The sequence below is a fragment of the Phoca vitulina genome, unplaced genomic scaffold (assembly GCF_004348235.1).
Source record: "Phoca vitulina isolate PV1807 unplaced genomic scaffold, GSC_HSeal_1.0 scaffold14, whole genome shotgun sequence".
In the NCBI taxonomy this organism is placed as follows: Eukaryota; Metazoa; Chordata; class Mammalia; order Carnivora; family Phocidae; genus Phoca; species Phoca vitulina.
This window is the reverse complement of record NW_022589717.1, coordinates 43,250,391-43,274,425: the sequence shown is the minus strand read 5'-3', so window position 1 is coordinate 43,274,425 and position 24,035 is coordinate 43,250,391. Positions and strand designations below refer to the sequence as shown.

The 24,035-nt window shown below is 38.5% G+C and overlaps 2 protein-coding genes and 1 pseudogene across 4 annotated transcripts in view; 2 read left to right on the top strand and 1 right to left on the bottom strand.

Annotated features, from left to right (window-relative positions):
- The window catches only part of CBR4 (carbonyl reductase 4), a 90,386-nt gene that overhangs the window by 43,916 nt on the left and 22,435 nt on the right, over positions 1 to 24,035 (top strand). The gene's annotated exons all lie outside the window — the stretch shown is intronic.
- On the top strand, positions 7,603 to 10,028 carry LOC116637611 (annotated as a pseudogene).
- Positions 20,749 to 24,035, bottom strand: part of PALLD (palladin, cytoskeletal associated protein) — a 389,064-nt gene continuing 385,777 nt past the window's right edge. The window contains exon 20 of one of the 3 annotated variants that reach the window (XM_032413166.1): positions 20,749 to 23,956. In XM_032413166.1, the coding sequence (XP_032269057.1) occupies positions 23,784 to 23,956 (173 nt within the window). In that variant the 3' untranslated portion in view covers positions 20,749 to 23,783. The remainder of the gene's footprint in view (positions 23,957 to 24,035) is intronic. The other 2 variants (XM_032413167.1, XM_032413168.1) reach the window with 2 other exon arrangements.

Genomic DNA, 24,035 nt, shown 5'->3' with positions numbered 1-24,035 from the left:
TTAAATGAGTATTGGGAACCTTCAGTAATTAAGGTTACTGATTTCCTGGAAGAAAAGGTCATTGAAGATTAACAAAAACTTCACAACTATTAATATCAATGAAGGTTTTTCTGGAGAGGGAAATAAAATTTTCAAATCACCTGCTTTGAAAACCATGAATGAAAATTATTAAAAACATGTTGAAAAGGGCCACAGTGAAGTTGAGGTTAAAGGAAAGTGTTTGAGGGGCGCCTAGGTGGCTCAGTCGTTAAGCATCTACCTTTGGCTCAGGTCATGATCCCAGGGTCCTGGGATCGAGCCCCATCAGGCTCCCTGCTCAGTGGGAAGCCTGCTTCTCCCTCTACCACTTGCCCTGCTTGTGTTCCCTCTCTCACTGTGTCTCTCTCTGTCAAATAAATAAATAAAATCTTAAAAAAAAAAAAAAGTGTTTGAGAGAACATAAATATGCTTAAATCCTCTCAGATGCTTGTTTTCCACAGTAGCCTAAATTCCAGTCATACAGTTGGCTAATCATGGAACACAAGGGGAATGAATTGAATGGTGTTAATGGTTAGAATATTGTGCTATGATGGCTCAGTTGTCCTTGCCACAAAAGTATTCGTGCTTGTTCGATCAGGCTGTTTGATAGGCGTGTTCTTGTTTAGGTATTTGACAGAATAGTAGACATTGGAGAAATGATTACTGTATTAAAAACAAAAACACACACACACACACACACACAAAAACCCCCAAAGCACAAGTGATTCATATAATATATTGTAACATGTTCGTGAAATGATTCCATTGTAGAACTTCCCTTTTTTGACCAAATACATTGTACAAAAAAGAAAGGAAAAGTTATGGTATTGTAGCAAACAATAGGAAAATGGGGGAAAAATCCATTTACAGTAGTATCAAAGTATTCAAATATTTAAAAATAAATTTAACAGGGGTGCCTGGGTGGTTCAGTCCGTTAAGTGTCTGCCTTTGGCTCAGGTCATGATCCCAGGGTCCTGAGATCGAGTCCCGCATCCGGCTAGCCTGCTTCTCTCTCTACCTCTGTTGCTCCCCCTGCTTGTGCTCTCTCTCTCTCTCTGTCAAATAAATAAATAAAATCTTTAAAAAAATAAATTTAACAGAAATATCGATCTCCACATTTAAAGCTACAGAATATTGATTGAGAGAAAATAAAGATCTAAATGGAGAGATTTACTGTGTTCTTAGATTAAAAGACGCAGTATAGTTAAGATGTTAGTCTTCTTAAATTGACCTATATATAGATTCAGTCCAATCTCAATAAAAATTCCAGTAGGTTTTTTTTTTTTTATAAACATAGAAACTGATAAGCTGTTTCTAAAATTTATAGGGAAATGTAAACAACCTAGATTAGTCAAAGAAGTTTTATGTAAGGTGAACAAATTTGGAGAAATTATTACCTGCTTTCAAGACTAATTGTAATGCAACAGTAATCAAGACAGTGTGGTATTACTGAAAGGATGGATATATAATACAGATCAGTGGAACTGAGGAGAGAACCAGGAGTGGAACCACTCAAGAATGGTCAGTTGGTTTTTGATGAAGTTGCCTAGGCTACTGAATGAAGAAAGCAAAGTCTTCCAGCAGATGGTGTTGCAACAACTGTATAGTCAGTCATAGAGAAAAATGAACCTTGACCCTGACTTCACACCATACATAGAAATTAATTTGAAATGCATAAGATGTAATATAAAAACTAAAATTATAAAACTTCTAGAAGAAAATACAGAAATAAACCTTTGTGACCTTGAGGTAGGCAGCAATTACTTAGGACACAAAAGGCAAAAATCAAACAAAAAAATGGTAAATTGGCTTTTATCAAAATAAAGAAGTTTTGCTCCTTGGAAGATACTATTAGGAAAATGAAAGGCCAGAGACTAGGAGAAACTATTTGCAGTACATATATATGAAAAAGGACTTGTATTCAGAATATGTAATAAGCTGTTACAACTAAAAAGAAGACAACCAAATAAAAAATGGCCAAAAGTTTTGATTAGACACTTCATAAAAGAAGTTTTATGAATGAGTGTAAGTACCTGAAAAGTTGCTCAGTAGCTTAAGTGATCAGGGAAATCCAGATTAAAACCATATTGAACCACAATGAGATGCCACTATATATGCATTAGAACAGTAAAATGAAAAAGACTGGTAATACCTATTGTTGAGTATACAGAGCAACGACAACTCTCATATGTGGCTAATGGGAATGTAAAATGTTAAAAGCCCTTTGAAAAAACTGTTAGTATTACCTAATTTTTTTTTAAAGATTTTATTTATTTATTCGACAGAGAGCACAAGTAGGCAGAAAGGCAGGCAGAGGGAGAGTGAGAAGCAGGCTCCCCGCTGAGCAGGGAGCCTGACATGGGGCTCGATCCCACGACTCTGGGATCATGACCTGAGCCGAAGGCAGGTGCTTAACCGACTGAGCCACCCAGGTGCCCCAGTATTACCTAATTTTTTAAAAAATATTTATTTATTCTAGGGAGAGAGAGAGTGCACGAGCACGGGGGAAGGGGCAGAGGGAGAGAGGGAGAGAGAGAATCTCGCTGGGGGCTGGATCCCACGACCACGAGACCATGACCTGAGCCAAACCAAGAGTTGGACACTCAACCAACTGAAACACCCAAGCGCCCAATGAAGAACTGTTAGTAGTATCTTAAAAAGTTAAACATACACATACTGTACAACTCAGCCATTTTACTCCCAGATACTTTTCCAATATAATGAAAAATATGTGTCCACACAAAGATTTGTACATTATTGTTCATAGCGGCTTTATTTATAATACCCAAGTTGTAAGCAACTATATATACATTAATAAAAGAATGGATAAAAAACAAGTAGTATATACATAGAACGGAATACTGCTCAGCAGTGCAAAGAACCAACTACTGGTACAATGGGTGAATTGCAAAATAAGCTGAGTGAAATAAGCAGACCCCAAAGAGGACATACTGTGTGATTCTAGTTATATAAAATCCTAGAAAATGTAAACTCATCTCAAATGACAGAAGGCATAGGAGTAGCTGCCTGGGCCTGAGGGTAGATGGAGGGATGGACTACAAAGAGGCGCTGGAAAACTTCTAAGGGTGATGGAAATATTTCGTGTCTTGATTGTGGTGGCAGTTTTATGGGTATATATGTTTTCAGAATTAATCAAATTATACACTTTAAATAAATGAATTCTATACCTCAATAAAGTTGATAAAAGAGAAAGGGAGGGTAGTAGTGGGGGGAGTATATGCATGAATTTTGAGTGAGAATACAACTTGGGGCACACTCTTTGGAGAACAGAATGTACTTCCGTTTGCACGAGAGGCACGATGTTCTCTTAATAGTCCTGTAGTACCAGGTCATGTGTGTCATCTATTGTGACATTTGCCGAAACAACCGAAGTGATTATTTAGTTTTTAACTAGAAGCCTCTAAATTGTTTTCAACAGTGAATGAAAGTACTTTTGTTTTAGTCTGAAGAGAAGTCTTTAGTATTTCTTCCTCAGAAAGCTTATGGGCTATCAAGACTTCAAATAAATGGTGCTAATGTGGTGTTTAGAATATATCTTGAAGAGGCAGTTCCTTCCTTCCTGAGAGTGATGGAAATCTATGCTCTATCTTTAAATTATTTTAGCTAACATATTTATCTAAGTATCTTGGGTATTTTTGAAATTAATACCTACAGTGCTTGCCAGGAGTATAACAGGAATCTTTTGTGTATTATCTTACTGGTGTTTTGAGTGATGTCTTATACTAACTTCTTACCTGCTAAAAGGGTATTGTGTCACTAATTCTTAGTCCCTTTTCATAAATGTTAAGCCCTGGCCCCAGGGGAGAGTTTCACATCTTTTGCACTGAGATTATTGGAAAGATAAGGCTTTTGAGGCCAGAAAGCCCTGGCTTCATGTTCTAACTATAAATAGTTGACTGATTTTGGCAAATTACATTCCTCCTTTCAGCCTGTTTCCTCACTTGTAAAAGAGATTAACAGTTCTTAGAATTGCTGTAAGGATTAATAGCATTAAATGTACTAGTATAGTACCTGACACATAGTAGGTGCTTAGTAAGTGTTATTTCCATTCCTCCTGATAGGATTTCTGGTACTTCTGGTGCTTCTGGTGTATTGTATCTGGAGTTCTTCCAGTGCCAGAAGGATTATGTTTTGTACTTCAGTATTTTCCACTTTTATTGATGTACCTTCTCAGCCTTATTTTTCAAGTCCTGTTTTTCAAATTTATCTATTCATCTTGATCTGAAACATATGGGTTATGAGCAATATGATTTTTGGTTTATTCACAAAATGTTAACCTTGATATCTGTCTCTGAGCATATCTCAGAGAGTAAAAGCTTATTCTGAAATCAGTGTCTTCTGTGTCTTTTGCATTCTTTACATTACTTTATTCCCTTTGGTTAAGGGGTCAGTTAGAAGTAAATATTTATGCCATTAGGTCATCAGGGAACTGGCAAGCCATCATGCAACTTTCCCATGGTTTCCCAGAGTCTGATTCATTTTAATCATACCTTTCCCTGTGGTTGTGTTGTACTGAGCTCAAATTAATCCTTGTGGACATGCTGTTCCACAGCTGGCAGCTTTTATGCTTGTGGCCCAGGCTCTGTGGCCTGCCTTGACCAGTCTCTTGATATGCACATGAAGTCACTTCTAAAACTGGGTATCCCAGGTCTTAAACTTCATAGTGAGAGTGGGCTGGGGCTAGGAGTGAGACTATATTCCTACAGAATACTTCCACAGTGGCCTTGCTTTGCTTTCCAGTTTTTCACAACTGGGAACACAGCATATCAGTCTTGTGAGAGAGAAATGTGACCTAAGCTCCAAACTGAAAACAATCAAAGAGAAAACCAAAATAGCATAAAATATATTGTCATCTTTGAAAGAGTACCTACTGTCCAAAGCTCCAGCAATACCATTTTTAAAGTTCATTCTTTAAATTTAGTTTTTATATGTATCACACATCGAGAGTCATTTTCTGTTCCTCAGAGGGAATCACTTTAATTTCTGATTCATTTGATAATAACCTCCTTATTTGTAATTAACATATATTGTTTTTTTTACAGAATAAGGCATTATGTATCAACTTCCCACTAAGAAGATGAGGATTTCCTCTCTGAGCAGCAAGCACCTCTACTGCTGCTGCATGCAAGCACATTTCCCATTCCACCATTTCCCAGTATACTTATATCATAATCAGCAGGCAGTTATCATATTATAATTACATAAACAGTATTCATACCTGAGCTGTGTTAGTATTTGATGGCTACTTTCCTTGCACAATATTTTGTTTTCCCTTGAATGGATAATCTTGTTTGTTTAGTTTTCTGTGTTCTCAACAGTCATTAATCCCAAACCATTCCCAACTGTATAAATATCCTGTTAGTAGAGTTGACCCTTGAACAACATGGGGGTTAGGGGCACTGACCTCCCCCCGCCACCCATGCAGTCAAAAATGCACATAAAACTTTTGACTTCCCCAAAACCTGGCTCCTAATAGTCTGCGGTTGACCAGAAACTTTACTGATAACAAGCAGTTGATTAACACATATTTTGTATGTTATATGTATTATATACTGTATTCTTACAATAAAGTTAAGCTAGAAAAGAAAGTGTTATTAAGAAAATCATAAAAAGAGAAATACATTTATAGTACCATATTGTATTTATCAAAAAAATCTGCGTATAAGTGAACCTGCACAGTTCAGACCTGTGCTGTTCAAGGGTCAACTGTATATGCTGAAACACTGGGTAACTGATCAATTTTATGCTTTCAATGAATCTTTCTAGTCTCCTGATCTGCTGCAATCTTCACTGGTTGTCCTCTAGATTTGCTGCTTAGCTGTTTCTTGGGATCTTCCCTCAGTGACATCTTGTAAATTCCCTTTGCTTCACCTATCTGTTGGATCCCCTGTGGATCTCATGTCTTACTTTTTTTGATTTATAACGTCTTTGGTAGAACATGTCTTCAGGTAACTTCCTGAGAAAAGGTGCATAGGAGATAACATTTTTGAGACCTTCACTGTTTGTCTTTCATTCTTCCTAATTGTTAAATTGAGTGTAGTATACTAGGTTAGGAATCATTTTTCCTCAGAATTTTGAAGGAATTGCTCAAGTGTCCTAAGTCTTACGGTGTTGATATTAAGAAGTTTTAAATAAAACCTGTTTCTTTGGTGTGTATATTTCCCACTGGAAGTCAAGACCTTCTCTTTGCCTACAGTATCGTAAGATTTTGTTATAGTGTGCTTTGGCATGGGTCTTTTTTTATCCATTGGTGGACCCTTTCAATATCACTCTTTCTTTTTGCCTTACTTTCTGTGTGCATTCCCCAGTTTTATATTGAAACTACATTTTAATTTTAGAAGCTTATTTTTAATTCCTAAGATTTTCTTTTCATTTTCTGAATATTCCTTATTAATAGCATCCTATGCTTGTTTCCTGGATGCAGTGTTTTCCCCTCTTCCTCTGAGCTTATTAACAATAGAAATTTTCTGCTCTAGGTACTCTTTTTCCAGGTTGCTTTACTTTTTGGATCCTTATTATATTAGATACTGTCCTCAAACCTTTTGTGATTTTTGGCAGTTTTCTTATACTTAACAGTGGGATATTAAAAAGCAGAATGGATTGAACTCAGGTCTGATCTACCTCCAGATCCAGTTGCTAATTTGCAGGAAATACTGAGGACAGAAGAACATGTTGAATTGCACCATGAGTAGCACTTGGCAAAACCCAGTCTATGAAACACTCTACAGCCTCAACTGCCTGATTTCCTCAAGGAAGGAAAACTGTAGATTAAGAGAGACTTTAAAAACATGTTAAGTTTAAAAAGAGGGCAGACTGAACTTTGCATTTAAAAATGGTTAAAACAGTAAATTTTATGCTGTGTCTATTTTACCACAATTAAAAAAAACCCAATAGGGGCAAGACTAATTATAATATCTATAGGGCATGTGGAGGGGCTTCTGGTGTATGTGGCAAAATTCCATTTCTTGACCTGGATGGTGGTTTTAAGAGTGTTAACCTTAAAAAAAATCACTAAGCCATGTATTTGTTTTATGTGGGGTTTTTGTATCTGTGTTTTATTTTAAAATAAAGAGTTTTAAAAAAAAATTTTAAAATAAATAGCTTTATGTACGTAGGTGGGAACTGTTGGCTGTGGTCTTCACTGTGGGGTGATGTGGACATTTTCACTGGCAGAATCCACAAGTCAGTTTTTTTAACTCCTCAGTTCTCAAGTATTTTGGTTTAGGGACCCCTTTACATACTAAAAAGATTAAGAACCCCAAAGTACTTGTTTATGTGGCTTACATCTATTAGTATTTGCCATGATAGAAATTAAAACTGATTTTTAAAAATATTTATCCATCAAAAATAACAGTAAACAGGGGCGCCTGGGTGGCTCAGTCGTTGAGCGTCTGCCTTCGGCTCGGGTCGTGATCCCAGGATCCTGGGATTGAGCCCCGCATTGGGCTCCCTGCTCGGCAGGAAGCTTGCTTCTCCCTCTCCCCCTCCCCCTGCTTGTGTTCCCTCTCTCACTGTGTCTCTCTCTGTCAAATAAATAAATAAAATCTTTAAAAAAAAAAAAAGTAAACACATTTCATGGTAATATAAATATTTTTATGAGAAATGTTACTTTCAAAACCAAAAAATTGGAAGTGACATTATTGTAAATCTTTTCAATATCTAGCTTAATAGAAGACAGATGGACCCACATTCATTTCTGCTTTTAATATCTTGCAATATCACACATAGCGTAGCCTTTGAAAACTTGACACTTTTGAGAGGATGAGAGTGAAAAGGGCAAATAACATTGAAGTGTTACCTTACTCTCTGAGAGGATCTAGGGAATCTCAGGGGTTCTTGGATCATACCTTGGAGAACCAATATTTTAGCTGGTTTTCTCTTGAGCTGGTCAGATTCTCCAGGAAGAGTCTACTGTCTGGCCCACTGGCTTTCAGCATTCTGAAACTGAAAGAGGGGGAGAAGGCTGTAAACTTTCACTTGATTACTCAGTTATTAGTATTCTATCACTATGGGTGCCTGATTGTCTCTCAGACCAGTCCAGAAAACTTGTGTTTTGCCATCTAGTCTTGCGTGCAAAGGATACGAGAGGATCAGAGAGTCCAGTTGCTTCTAAAACATATTTTCAACCAGTCTTGCTGTTTTAAACTCTGCCATCATCTTGACTTCCAAAAGTACTATATACTCCTAATTCTAGAGTCTTTTTGGGCATCTGCCATAGAAATTGGGTTGTTGTTCAGTTTTCTCATTCTGGCCAGAATTTAGTTTTGAATCTGCTGTAAGTTAGGGCCCGGGTTCCATCTGTTTTCTACTCTCACAGTGTTCTTGCATTGGTCTCAGTCTCCTTTCTCTTTGTCCCTTTGGATTTATGCCTGAACAAACAAACATAACTCTTGAAGGGTTTTGTTTTTGTTGTTTAAGGACATAGTGGAGCTAAAAATGTGTGTTTAAGGTACCATCTGGAATTGGAAATCCCAGCAGTTCCACTTAGATGGATGTTTCTCTAGAACTTATTCACATTTTGGGATAGTACATTATTTTCGTGAGGTGAATGGACATTCATGGGGAGAGTTTACCTCCTTCATCAGATAATCCTCTTTCCCACATTGGGAAGGGTTCTGGTGCTTGCTGTCTAGCGTCCTGGAGAGCCTGAGCAGATACTGTGCGTCTGCCTCTACGGAAGCAGTAACTACACTTTGGCAAAGTAAGACAAAGTTCCTAAATTCTCTTAAGGATAGTCTCACTGGCAGAGAACAGATATCTTACTAGTCTGTTGTTCTCATCAGGTACTATAAAGAACCACATGCAAATACCACTGTCTTTTCTGAAGGAAAATTATTTATTTACTAACTTCACAAAGATTCTTTGAGAATGCAACAAAGAACAGCTCTTAGAATCTACTGAGCAGGGAGAGAATTAGGATTTCTGATCCTCCTGAGACCGTGGTTCTTAAGAATCACTTCTGTGCCAGAATCAACAGGAGAGTTTTCTCAGTCTCAGATTGCTGGACCCCACCCTCAGAGTCCGATTCAGTGGGTGTGTTGGAGGGTTCAAGAATTTGCATTTCCAGTAAGTTTCTGATGGTCTGTGGATTGCACGTGGAGAACTATTGCTCTGAGAAAAACTTCCCAAAAGAAGGAGTTTAGTGAAAGTATGTTAATTTACAAGACCAGTGCTCTAACCCCTGAGCTATGGAGCCGAAAGCATGTTAATTTAAATATTTAACATGGAGTTGTTTCTCATGAAGTAGGCAAACTAAATCTTTAGATAAGATTTTAACATTAAGAACAGATCAATATGGGCAGTTGCAGTCTTGCTCTCCGAGTTCCTGTCTCCCTCCCCACGCTGCCTGCCTGCCCAGATGGCCTCCCAGACCCGTAAAGGAGCCGAGCCCAGCGGGGGGCGCCGCCTGGGCCCCGAGGGCAAGAGGCTACGGCAGGAGCCGATGACCCTCATGATGTCTGGTGACACAGGAATTTCTGCCTTCCCTGAATCAAGCTTTTCACATGGGTGGGGCCATCCATGGAGCCCCTGGCCCGATTTCACAAAGACCTGAGGTACACGCTCTCCCTGGAGTTCCCCAGGGGGCTACCCTTATAACGTGCCCACGGTGAAGTTCCTCACAGCCTGCCACCACCCCAGCGTGGACACCCAGGGGAACATCTGCCTGGACCTCCTGAAGGACAGGTGGTCTCTCCTGTATGATGTCAGGACCATCCTGCTGTCCGTCCAGAGCCTGCTAGGAGAACCCAACAGTGCTAGCCCTTTGAACACACATGCTGCTGAGCTCTGGAAAAACCCCACAGCGTTTAAGAAGTATCTGCAAGAAACCTACTCAAAGCAGGTCTCCAGCCAAGATCCCTGACTGTCCAGCCTCTCTTCTTGTGTTATCTTTTTATTTTCTTCATTTCTGTCTAGGACTAGTATCTTAAGCTGTGGTGTCATTTTTGTTTTGTTTCTGTTTTTTAAATTAAGTCTCTGGTTGAGCCCTTGTGATGAATATATTAAATAAATACACTGGGTTTTTTTTAAAAACAAAACAAAAAAACAGATCAGTATGAATAAAACAGTATCACATGCTATAGGTGAAATCTGACGTGTTGCATGCTGTGAACAGCACAGGTATTTATAATGGATTTTTCTGGTTTTATATGCTTGACAGGCTCTACTCATGAGAATTAGTAAGCAAACATTTGAGAGCTACACCATATAGGAATGTAAATGAATACACATAAATTCCATTGCACGTTAGAAGCACAGTGGCATTAAATAACACCCTGTCCAATTCTTTATTTTATAAATACCAAAAGAATGATCTCTAACAGTTTTTTTCCTATTAAATTCTTTTTTTTTTTTTTTTTTAAGATTTTATTTATTTATTTGAAAGAGAGATGGAGAGAGAGAGAGAGAGCACAAGCAGGGGGAGCGGCAGGCAGAGGCAGAAGCAGGCTCCCTGCTGAGCAAGGAGCCCGATGTGGGACTCGATCCCAAGACCTTGGGATCCTGACCTGAGCCGAAGGCAGATGCTTAACCAACTGAGCCACCCAGGCGCCCCCTATTAAATTTTTCAGTGTCCTTTTTCTTTTGAATAATTAACAATTTGTGGGAAAAAAAATACATATAGTCCAAATTCATAATTAAACTATCTCTTGTGGTTGAGGAACTTAAAATACCATGGGAATTTAAAATATAAGGTCGAGAGACTAAAATTGAGAGTGAACCCATGAAGGTCCTATAAATAATTTTATATTTACTAAAAAAATGGAGACTGTTCTTCAAAAGGGAGTATTAAAATTGTAATAGTGTCTCATTCTCAGAGGCATGGTTTAGTCCCCCATTTGCATGTTCACCTTCCCTCTGGTGTTAGGACTTGAAGTTGTTGACTCCAAGCATACTGTGATGCTTTTGATAAAAAAGGCTATTAGTGACCTTTTATTTTATTTTTATTTTTTTAAAGATTTTATTTATTTGACACAGACACAGCAAGAGAGGGAACACAAGCAGGGGGAGTGGGAGAGGGAGAAGCAGGCTTCCCGCGGAGCAGGGAGCCCGATGCGGGGCTCGATCCCAGGACCCTGGGATCATGACCTGAGCCGAAGGCAAACGCTTAACGACTGAGCCACCCAGGCCTTAGTGACCTTTTAAAACTCAGTTCTGTGTGGCTTGTATGGCCACCCTCCATTGGCCCGCTTACCAATGGCCAAGCTGGCTTTTCTCAAGCCCCCCTTCAAGTGTACCAAATTATGTATGGCTTTAGCTAGCTCTGCTAGGAAAGCTGCATGCAGAGTCTGCAGGAGCAGAGTCCTGACACCTGGTGGCAACCATTTTCCAACTTCTTCCCTCCTGTGGCTCCAAGGTTTTATTCTCCTTCTGTTTCTTTTATTTTTCACAAGGCTGCATGACCAAATTCTCTATTTTTACCCAGGCTTTTATTTTAAACCCCCTTTTCTAATTATCCTTTACAGGAGTGATTTAACATCTTTCTTATGAAAGCTAAAATCTTCATGGTTTAGGAAAGGATAATGGATGTTCTCTGGGGAGAGTAAGAATTTCATGGGTGGGGAGGTTTTACTGCATCTACAGAACATGTTCCTCCTGACACATTTTTTTCTTATTTTACACATCGAAGGGAAGAATGTGCAGTCAGCCAGATAGTCAACAACTTATATCCATTTCAATCAAGGACGGGAGTTTGTTCTGAATTACAGTCAATTTATTTGTGTGACTCCTTTGAGTGTTTTTATTCCCCTTTCCCCATAAATTCTGTTTTTATATACAACCGATGTGGAGTTCTGTTTTCATAATTTTACTTACATATTTACTTTAGCGAGCTGCTTTGCCATAGTCAGAAACTGAAGTATTAGGCCACGTAAACTTTTTTCTGAAGCTCTCAAAATCTTTGGCCATTGTTACATCTCCTTGTACAAATAATTGTTATCCTACTTTTGGTTGAGGTGGAGAGATTGAGAAATTACCTAAAGTCCTTCTAAGTGGCTCAGAGATCAATCAGTAGCTAGCTGTACTTCCTATCACCTAGGACAACCCTTAGCTTTCACATTCCTGTAACAAGCCATTCCCCAGGCTTCAGGCCTTAGAGCTCTATTTCTTTTCTTTTCTTTTACAGATTTTATTTTTATTTATTTGACACAAAGAGAGAGAGCACAAGCAGGGGGAGCTGCAGAGGGAGAGGGAGAAGCAGGCTCCCCGCTGAGCAGGGGGCCCAGTGCAGGGCTCGATCCCAGGACCCTGGGATCATGACCGGCGCCCAAGGCAGATGCTTAACTGACTGATACCCCTAGAGCTCTATTTCTAAGTACTTTCATTCTCAGAAGAGCTTATTACAGTTTGAATTATCACCTTTATGACCTGTGGTGATTTGCACTTTGGCAGGGCACTAACTTGAGTCATTAAATGTCTCGGGCTGGTGTGGTAGCTTCTTAAGTAATAGTGATAGCAGCAACCGGCCCAGTGCCCACATAGCACCACAACTTCTTTATTCTTTACTTGTCATGTAGATAGTAACTTTCCTGCAGTGATAGAAACACTCCTTCCTAGGGAAATGTCTGTTGATGGTACTTACGATGAAATGAAGTCTAAGAAGAAGATGAGCTTTCCTAGCCTGAGAATCAGAAGTTTTATTGTAAGAAAAATTATCCTATATAACCTCACTTACTTCTTCAAGCATTTTGCCCAGGATGTTAATGGTTTTATGGGGACTGAAGAAAAAGAAGGCTTTTATGACAGACTTCTTGAAAAACATACACTGTAGCAATTTCTTTGGGATTCCACTAGATTGAAAAATTTCTTTATTGCAAGATTTATCATGTTTAATGTATTGATATGTGTATTTAATTTCTTTTTGTATCTTTTGTTATTGAGGCGTAATTGACGTGTCATATTGGTTTATGGTGTACAACATAATGATTATATATTGCAAAATGTTCACAGTAAGATCTAGTTAACATCCATCACCACACACAGTTACAAATTTTTTTTTCTTGTGATGAGAACTTCTAAGACCTGCTTCTCTTAGCAACTTTTTTTTTTTTTTTGGTTAACCACTGTATGGTACATCATTGGTTTTTGATGTAGTGTTCAACAGTTCATTAGTCGCCTGTAACACCCAGTGCTCATCACCACACGTGCCCTCCTTAATACCCATCCCCCACCCCCTCCCTTCCGTAACCCTCAGTTTATTTCCTTGAGTCGATAGTCTCTCATGGTTTGTCTCCCTCTCTGATTTCTTCCCATTCAGTTTTCCCTCCCTTCCCCTGTGGTCCTCCGTGCTATTCCTTATGTTCTACATATGAGTGAAACCATATGATAATTGTCTTTCTTTGCTTGACTTATTTCATTTAGCATAATCCCTTCCAGTTCCATCCATGTTGATGCAAATGGTGGGTGTTCATCCTTTCTGATGGCTGAGTAATAGTCCATTGTATATATGAACCACATCTTCTTTATCCATTTATCTGTTGAAGGGCATCTTGGCTCCTTCCATAGTTTGGCTACTGTGGACATTGCTACTGTGAACATTGTGGTGCAGGTGCCCCTTCTTTTCACTACATCTGTATCTTTGGGGTAAATACCTAATAGTGCAATTGCTGGGTCGTAGGGTAGCTCTATTTTTAACATCTTGAGGAATCTCCATACTGTTTTCTAGAGTGGCTGTACCAGCTTGCATTCCCACCAACAGTGTAAGAGCGTTTCTTAGCAACTTTCAAATATGCATCACCATGCTGTATATTACATCCCAGGACTTATTTATTTTATAACTGGAAGTGTGTACCTTTTGACCACCTTCACTATTTTGCTTAACCCCCAGCCCCTGCCACTAGTTTTGGTTTTATTTTTTAAATTCCATAAGATCATACAGTATTTGCCTTTATCAGTCTGCTTATTTCACTTAGTATAATGCCATCAATATCCATCTGTGTTGTTACAGATGGCAAAATTTCCTTTTTTATGGCCGAATAATATTCCATTGTGATATATACCACATTTTCTTTATCCATTCATCCATTAGTGCACACTTAGGTTGCTTCCATGTCTTGACTATTATAAATAATGCTGCAAGAAACGTAGGGGTCGGGGCGCCTGGATGGCTCAGTTGTTAAGTGTCTGCCTTAGGCTCAGGTCATGATCCCAGGGTCCTGGGATTGAGCCCCGCATCAGGCTCCCTGCTCTGGGGGAAGCCTGCTTCTCCCTCTCCCACTCCCCCTGCTTGTGTTCCCTCTCTTGCTCTCTCTCTCTCTCTCAAATAAATAAATAAAAATCTTTAAAAAAAAGAAAAAAGAAATGTAGGGGTGCATATACCTTTTTGAATTAGTGTTTTCATTTCCTTTGGATAAGTATCCAGAAGTGGAATTGCTGAATCATATGATAGTTCTGTTTTTATTTTTTTGAGGAACCTCCATACTATTTTCTATAACATCTGCATCTATTTACATTCCCACCAGCTGCACAAGTGTTCCCTTTTCTCCACATCCTTACCAACCTTGTTATTTCTACTCTTTTTGATAATAGCCATTCTGACTGTATGAGGTGGTATCTCATTGTGTTTTTAAAAAAAAAAAATTTATTTATTTGACAGAAAGAGACAGCGAGAGAGGGAACACAAGCAGGGGGAGTGGGAGAAGGAGAAGCAGGCCTCCCGCTGAGCAGGGAGCCCGATTGTGGGGCTCAGTTCCAGGACCCTGGGATCATGACCTGAGCCGAAGGCAGACGCTTAACAACTGAGCCACCCAGGCGCCCCTCATTGTAGTTTTCATTTACATTTCCTTAATGATTAATAATGTTGAGCATCTTTTCGTGTTTTTCTTGGCCATCTGTGTGTCTTCTTTGGAAAAATGTCTTTTCAGATCCTCTGCCCATTTCTTAGTAAGATTTTTTTTTTTTTGCTATTGAGTTGTAGGAGTTCCTTCCTTAAACCCTTTATCAGATACAACATTTGCAAATATTTAATACCATTCAGTGGGTTTGCTTTTTGTTTTGTTGATGGTTTCCTTTGCTGTGAAGAAACTTTTTAATTTGATGTAGTCCCATTTGTTTATTTTTGGTTTTGTTGCCTTTGCTTTTGGTGTTAGTTCCAAAAAATCATCACTAAGATTGATGTCAAGAAGCTTTCTGCCTGTGTTTTCTTCTAGGAGTCTTATGGTTTTAGGTCTTATGTGCAAAGCTTATTCCATCTTGAGTTATTTTTTTAATGTATGATCTAAGACAGTGGTCCAGTTTCATTCTTTTGCATGTGGCTGGCCAGTTTTCCCAGCACCACTTATTGAAGAGACTGTCCTTTCCTCATTGTATATTCTTGTTACCTTTGCCATATATTAATTGACCGTATATGTGTGGATTTATTTCTGGGGTCTGAATTCTGTTTCATTGATCTCTGTGTCTGTTTTTATGCCAATACACTGTTTTGATTACTGTAGCTTTGTAATACGGTTTAAATAAGACCATGATGTATCCTGTTTTGTTCTTCTTTTTCAAGATTGCTTTGGCTATTCATGGTCTTTGTGATTCCATACAAATTTTAGGATTATTTGTTCTATTTCTGTGAAAAATTCCACTGGAATTTGGATGGAGATTGTGTTGATTCTAGACATTGCTTTCCATTTATTTGTGTCTTTTTCATGAAAGTTTCTTTCATCAATGTTTTCATCAATAGTTTTCAGTGGATAATTCTTTCACCTTGGTTAAATTTATTCCTAGGTATTTTATTCTGTTTGATGCAATCATAAATGGGACTGTTTTCTTAATTTCTCTAATATAGTTTGTTATTAGTATATAGTGACACAGCTGATCTCGTATATTGATTTTGTATCTTGAAACTTCACTAAATTCATTTATTCTAATAGTTTTATGGTGGAGTCTTTAGGGTTTTGTATATATAGGATTATGTCATCTATATATAGTGATGGTTTTACTTCTTTTCCGTCTTGGATGCTTTTTCTTTCTTGCCTAATTTCTCTGGCTAGGTCTTCTAGTATTATGTTGAATAAAAGTGGTGAGAGTTGGCATCCTTGTCGTGTTCTAATCTTAGAGGAAAAGCTTTCAGCTTTTCATCATTGAGTATGATGTTAGCTATGGGCTTGTCATGGATAGCCTTTATTATGTTGAGGTACATTCCCTCTATACCCACTTTTTTGAGAGTTTTTAAAATCATAAATCAATAATGAATTTTGTTATATGCTTTTTCTGCATCTATTGAGATAATCATATGATTTTTATTCTTCATTTTGTTAATGTGGTATATCACATTGATTTGTGGATGTTAAACCGTCCTTACATCCCTGGAATAAATCCCACTTGATCATGTTGTATAATCCTTTTAATGTATTGTTGAATTTGGTTTGCTAATATTTTGTTGAGGATTTTTGCATCTATGTTCATTAGGAATACAGACCTGTAATTTTCTTTTCTTGTGATGTCCTTGTCTGGTTTTGGTACTGGGTCATGCTGGCCTTGTAAAATGACTTTGGAGATATATTCTCCCCTTCTATTTTTTGGAAGAGTTTGAAGAGGATTGGTATTAATTTTTCTTTAAATGTTTGGTAGTATTCACCAGTGAAGGCATCTGGTCCTGCACTTTTGTTTGTTGGGAGGTTTTTGATTACTGATTCAATCTCCTTATTAGTTTTGTTGTGTTTAGATTTCTGTTTCTTCTTGATTCATTCTTGGTATGTTTTAGGTTTCTAAGAATATACCTATTTCTTCTAGGTTGTCCAATTTGTTAGTATATAATTGTTCATAGTAGTCTCTTCTGATCCTTTGTATTTCTGTGGTATTAGCACTGATGTCTCTCTCCTCTTTCATTTCTTATTTTATTCATTTGAGTCCTCTTGCTTTCCTGGTAAGTCTATTTTGTTTATCTTTTCAAAAAAACCAGCTCTTCTTTTCATTGATCTTTTCTCTTGCCTTTTTTTTTTTTTTTTTGGTCTGTATTTATTTTTGCTCTGCTCTTTGTTATTTCTCTCCTACTAATTTTGGGCTATGTTTGTTCTTCTTTTTCTAGTTCCTTGATGTATAAATTAGGTTGTTTGAAATATTTCTTGTTTGTTAATGTAGTCATTTATTGTTATGAATTTCCCTCTTAGAACTGCTTTTGCTGCATTCCGTAAGTTTTGATATATTTCCATTTTCATTCATCAAGGTATTTTTTTATTTTTCTTTTGATTTCCTCTTTGACTCATTGTTCAGTATCATGTTGTTTAATCTCCACATACTTGTGAATTTTCCAGTTTCCTTTTTGTAATTGATTTCTGGTGTCTTACCATTGTGGTCAGAAAAGATGCTTGATATGATTTTAATCTTCTTAAATTTATTAAGACTTGTTTTGTGGCCTAACCTGTGATCTGCTCTGGAAAATGTTCCATGTGTGCTTGAGAATGTGTTCTGTTACTTTTGGATAGGATGTTCTGTATATGTCTTTTAAGTCCATCTGGTCTAATGTATTGTTTAAGGCCACTGTTTCCTCATTTTCTATCTGGATGATTTATCCGTTGATGAAAGTGGGGTATTAAAGTCCTTTGCTATTATTATATTGCTATATATTTCTCCCTTTAGATCTAATATTTTCTTTTATATTTGCATTAATATTTGCTTTATATCTGTAGGTGCTCCTGTGTTGGGTGCATAAATATTTGCAAATATTATATCCCCTTGTTGGACTGACCCCTTTATTATTTATAATGACCTTTTTTGTCTCATTACTGTCTTAACTAATATCAGAAAAAAAAAAGACTTTTATCTACCCCACCTTTCCTTTGGTTGCCATTTTCATGGAATGTCTTTTTCTATCCCTTCACTTTCAGTGTGTGTGTTCTTACATCTGAAGTCTCTTGTAGAAGGCATACAGATAGGTCTTGGTTTTTATCTATTCAGCCACTCTGTGTCTTTTTATTGGATAATTTAGTCCCTTTTCATTTAAAGTATTTATTGATAAGTATGTACTAATTGTCATTTTGTTAATTTGTTCTGGTTGTTTATTAGTTCTTTTTCCCTTCTCTTGCCCTTTTCCTTTGTGATTTGATGATTTTCTGTAGTGGTATGTTTAGATTCCTTTAGCTTTTGTGTGTCTACTATTGGTTTCTGCTTTGTGGGTACCATCAGGCTTACATAAAACAACTTATGTTGATAAGTTTATTTTAAGTTGATAATGACTTAAATTTGCACACATTCTAAAGCTGACTTTTTTACTCTACCACACCCTTTTTATGTTTTGCATGTCACAGTTTATACCTTTTTATCTTGTGTGTCCCTTAACTAAGTATTGTTGTTACAGTTATTTTATTCCTTTTGTCTTTTAACCTCCATTCTAGCTTTATAAAGCTACCTTTACTATATATTTACCTCTGCCAGTGAAATTCATACTTTCATATGTTTTCCTGCAACTAATTAGTGCCATTTCTTTTTACCTTAAGAAAGTCCCTTTAACCTTTCTTGTAAGGTTGGTTTAATGGTGACAAACTTTAACTTTTGTCTGGGAAACTCTTTTGTCTCTCCTTCAGTTCTGAATGGTAACTGGGTAGTATAGTTTTGATTGGACTTTTTTTTTTCTTTCAACACTTTGAATATATCATGCCAGTTCCTCTGCAAAGTTTTTGCTGAAAAACCTGCTGATAGTCTTATGGGGCTTCCCTTGTATGTAACAAGTTCTTTTTCTCTTGCTGCTTTTAAGATTTTTTTTCTTTAACTTTTGACACTTTAATTATAATGTGTTTTGGTGTGGGTCTCTTTGAGTTCATCTTTTTTGGAACTCTGTGGGCTTCTTGGATTTGGACATCTGTTTCCCTCCCGTTTTCGGCCCTTAGTTCTTGAAATAAATTTTCTGCCTCTTTCTCTTTTTGCCTCTGAGACTCCTATACTGCAAATGTTGATCAGCTTGATGTTGTCTCACGAGTCCCTTAAGCTATCTTCACTCTCTCATTTTTCTTTTTGCTGCTGTGATTGAATGAATTCCTGTGCTCTATCCTCAAGTTCAACTGATCCTTTTTCCTTCATCTAGTCTTTTTTCCCATCATCTTCTCTAATTTTTTCCCTCTAGTCTGCTGTTGAGCCGCTCTATTGTATTTTTCAGTTCAGTTATTGTATTCTTCAGCTCTGTGACTTCTGTTTGGTACTGACTTATATTTTCTTTCTCTTTGAAGTTCACACTTTGTTCATTCTTTTCCTGAGCTTGGTGAGCATCTTTATGAATATTATTTTAAACTCTTAATAGGTAAGTTACTTATTTCCATTACAATAAGGTCTTTTTTCTGATGTTTTATCTTGTTCTTTCATTTAGAATGTACTTCTGTGTTTGTTCATTTTCCTTGACACTCTGTTGGTTTTAATGCTTTGGATAAAATATCCAAATATCCACCTATCCCAGTCTTGAGGGAGTAGCCTTGTGTAGGAGATGAATTTTATTGTCCAATCCAGCCCTAGCTCAAACTTTTGTTACTGTCCAAGCAGCCTACTTCATCTTTAGTGGCTCCTAGTAGTTGAGGCTGTGCCAAGACCTGTCATGCCAAATGGAGAACCTCAGTCGGCACCTAGATTCAGGCTGTTTGGAAGCCAGATTCTTAGCAACATTTAAAGTATGCAAATATACTTCTTTCAGAGGAAGACCGGGAGGAGGGTATATCTGCTGCCTCTGCACCAAAACCTGGGGTTATAGCCAGTTAAGAGCTGTTTCTTTGTTTGCTACCATTCTGTTGAGCCCACGAACACAAGCCCTGCTGGCCACCAGGGCCAGGCTGTCAAGGGATGTGCCCGCCGGAAAGAAGCCAGGAAAGCAGGGGTACCAGATGTAGATACAAGCTCCTTTCTTGAACATCCCGGTGAACTGAGGTGGGGCGGAGGGAGAGCTGGAAGATGGTGCGATGCTAGCCTTCTGGGTCTCTGGAGGGGATTGTAGTCAGCCCCTAGAAGTGTATTTAATGACAAGCCTCCCCTCAGGGCACAGCTATGAAGACAAGCCAATCGTCCTCTTTCACAGAGAGATCTGGCAATGCCTTTCAGTCTGCTGCCTCTCTGTTGTGTCTTGGGTGGGGGAAAGCTGGTTAAGAACTGTTTCTCCATTACAGTCTTATGGGACTCGTGAACATAAATCCTCTGGCCCCAGAGCCAGGCTGTCAAGGGGTGTCTGCTGGGCAGCACCTGCAAAAACCAGGGCATCGGACACGTGCACAAGCTCCCTTTGGGGAGATAGCAGCAACCTGGAGTGAGGCAGAGGGAGAGTGTGAAGACAGGGACTGGCCCTGGAGGCCTCTGGAGAGGATTCGAGTTCGCCCTTAGATGCGTGTTTCATTAGAAGCCTGCCCCTCGGCCTCCAGCTCTAAGGATAAGCAAATAGTCCTCTCTCGCAGAAAGACTGTTTCATTCTGTCCCTGCTCTGCCCTTGGGCAGTAGGTGGTTAAGAACTGCTTCTCTGTTACAGTCCCAGGGGACCTGCCTCCACGAGCCACCCCAGCCAGGCAATCAATGGGTGTCTCCTGAGCGGCAGCTGCAGAAACCAGGGTGCCAGACATTGCACAAGCTTCTTTCTGGGACATACTGGTGACCCGGAGTGAGGCAGGGGGTGAGCACGGAGAAGGTTGGTACTCACTAGCCTCAGTCTTTGGAGATTATTTCAGTGTACCCCTAGATGTTTGTTAAATTAGGTGTCTACCCTCAGGCTGAAGCTTTAAGATAAACAAATAGGCTTCTTTCACAGAAAGACTGGTCTCTAGGGTGGGCAACCCCGTGGGAGCCTTTTAAGAACTATTTGTCAGATTGCTACAGCCTTGTGGGTCTTGTGGATGTAAGTCCCATTGGCTTGTGAAGCTAGATGTTTTGGGGGCTTATCTCTCAGGTGCATTCTTAAAAGTTGGGGTGCTCATGTGGGATTCAAATCCTTTGGTCCTGAGGCTGAACCCCGGGGTTTTGAGTTCCCTCCTGATTGTAGGTTTAGAAGAAACTGTTAGGTATGTTGTTGATCTGGTGTGTCTGTGGGAGGAGGTGTGTTCAGGATCCTGTGTCACCATCTTGAACAAGAACCCTCTCTAATTTCATAGATGCCAAGAGAGGGCATATGGTTTGTGGTCACAGAATACTTTCCCCCTGGGGCATCACAGGAACCAACATTATTTACATGCATATAGGCAGAATTCTGAGATGGCTCCCAGGATTCCTACCTCCTGGTGTATACACACCTTCTCTCAGTTATCCAAACACAAATTTAGGTGTTGCTTTGGAGGGATTTTAATTAGATAAAAAATTCAGGTGATTTTAAGAAAGAGGGGTATTCACTTGGTCTTGACCTAATCAGGTGATCCCTTAGAAGGGCCTGGGCTTCTGACAAGATCAAGGCATGAGAGGGATCTATTCTGAGGAAGATTCTCTTTGTTGGTTTTGAAGATGAAGGGGAGGACATGGCAAGGACTGCAGATGGCCCGTAGGAGTTGAGAGTGGCCCCTAGCTGACAGATTACATTGAGGCCTCTATCCTACAACTGCAAGGAAATAAATTTTGTCACAACTACTTGAACTTGGAAGTGCTCCAGATGAGATTGTAGTCCAGTGGATGTGCGTGCTAATGTTAGTTAGCCTTATAAGACTTTGAGCGGAGAACCCAGCCCTTCTGATGTGTAGAACTGTGAGCTAATGTTATTTATTTTAAGTTTCTAAGTTTGTACTAATTTATGACAGCAGCAATAGAAAACTAAAACAATGGAATATTTTGCTTCACAAAATTGCAACTATTATTTGTTAAATATTTATTGATGTTAAATCCACATTACACCAGCACAACAATCCAAAAAGTAGTATGATAGTACTTTTTTTATAAATACAACATAAAAGGTGGCAAGTAATGCTACTTAATCCCAAACCCAGCAAATTAGCAAACAGTCACATTCAGAAAAATTTGGCAAGTAAGATATGACGTTAAGTCATAATTCTACGATATAGATAGGTCCACGAAAGACTCTGTATTGTATCTTAAATTCCATATTAGCAACGCATATAAGTGTGGTCAAAGAAACTTGCACCACTCTGCAAAGAACATCTGCCACCCAGTGATCAAGCCTATTAATCATTTAAAACTTGGTTGGTTGGTGTTCTTAGAAAGAAGTAGAAAGCTGTACATGTGAAGCAGTAATATGAAATATATGGGGTGGTACACAGATATAAAATTATTTTAAAAAATACTACGTATTGAATTAACTGAGCTAAGACAGTTCAACATTTTTATTATAAATAATGAAAGATATATGTGTTTTGCATAAGGAATACAGTGTTTTCTTTTCATAGCAAAGTACCATTAAAACCTCATGTTTTATAACATAATATCTGGCCAAATTGTTTTTTTTCTCCTTTTTAAAGAAGTTTATTGGTTCCGACTTAAAACCATCAAGTCTGGTCAGAATCATGTCAATGTAGCTGTTGCAAGATCATATGCATTCAAAAATCAGTCTTTGCAGAGATGCCTTTACAAACTACCCGGAACCCAGCACCTTCTTAAGGCAAGGTTGCATGGCAGCACGGAAGTGAACTCATATTTTCCATTCACCATATCACGGTGCCATTGGAAAAAAAATTATGGCACAAACCTGTTTTTGTCTCAACCAAGTCTCCACTTCCCTCCAGTAGACTAGCTCCTACAGGCAGTTTCTCATTGACGCCAATCTTGCAGTCTCAGTCCATTTTCCACTTGCTCGACACAGCTAACCTCTTCAGCGACTACACAGACTTCAGACACACTGAAACTTCCACAGCACATGTGCTCCAATCTCCCAGCTGACCCTAGATCCCCTGACTTTTGAATGGCAGTGTATTTTCACCTACACTTTAGGTTACTTTTGAGGAAAACCAAAGAAAAGCCTGGCCTTCACCACGTCTCCTGCCCCTTCTACTTTTATCTAAATGAGTACAAGTGTGCTGGTAGCATTTTCCTTCATTCTTCCTACTCCTTCCAGACCCCTCTTTCCTCTGGATACCATACGCCTTGGTCATTTGGGTGATTTGGATGTCTTTTGTGGAATGGACTGTAATACAGTTTTGCTTTATTCGGAATACTTTATATTATTTAAATTAGCCTTTTAATATGGTTTGTAAGTAAGCTTCCTACCAAGGTAGCATGAAAAGAAAATACTACACATATAGAAAAAGGTGGTTAAGAACTAAGGTATTAACCTTGTTAGATAACTCTCGATACTAATAAAATTTAAGGCAAGTAATTCCTTCCTTGTGATTTAATATAAAACAATTTTGCAAAAACAAGGCATTTACTTGGATTTGTCATTTCCTCTTCCTTTTCATCCCTATATACTGCACTTGGTTCACTGTAGCTGTCTGAACACACTGCCCACTTAGAATGGTTTTAGTATTATTTGTGGTACATTTGTCTCCTGTCAAGCATTCCACACTGTCAATGCCGTGTAGCACCTACAGCTACTGTTTAAGGCACTTGGGAGAATACAAATTCTGGTTACCTTTGAACAGTTGATTTCCATTAGCATTTTGGCATTTCAGATCGCTTTCATCACAGAAATTCCACAAGTTCTAAGTTGGATGATGAATGTAAATTTTCTGTGCAATGTGTACATTTCTATGAGCATCACCTACTTAAACTCTAAGTTTGGTATATCAAGTAAGAAAAATATTATTTTGGTGTTTATTTCTTATAGTCAAAGGTATGTTTTGCCCATTACATAATGTGAAAAAGGAATATGTTGGTCAAGGCAATGGCTGTTTCAGTGTTTGAGCGTTAACAAGGATGTTGGATTACAGGTCCTCACTTTCTACCAAGCCGGCATTCAGTGTCAGGTGAGATGGGCTGGCTTCAGGTTGGAACGCTGCTTTAATGTCTAGTCCCTGGTCTGAAAGTGCTGCGTAGCGACTGGCTGAGGGCCGTACTTTTTTTGGCTTGGTGCTCTGTGGCTGCTGATGCCACTGGGCTACAATAAAAAAGGAAAAAATAAAAATAAGATTAAAAAAAAACCCCAAGATGTCACTGGAAAGCATTTAAATGTTTCA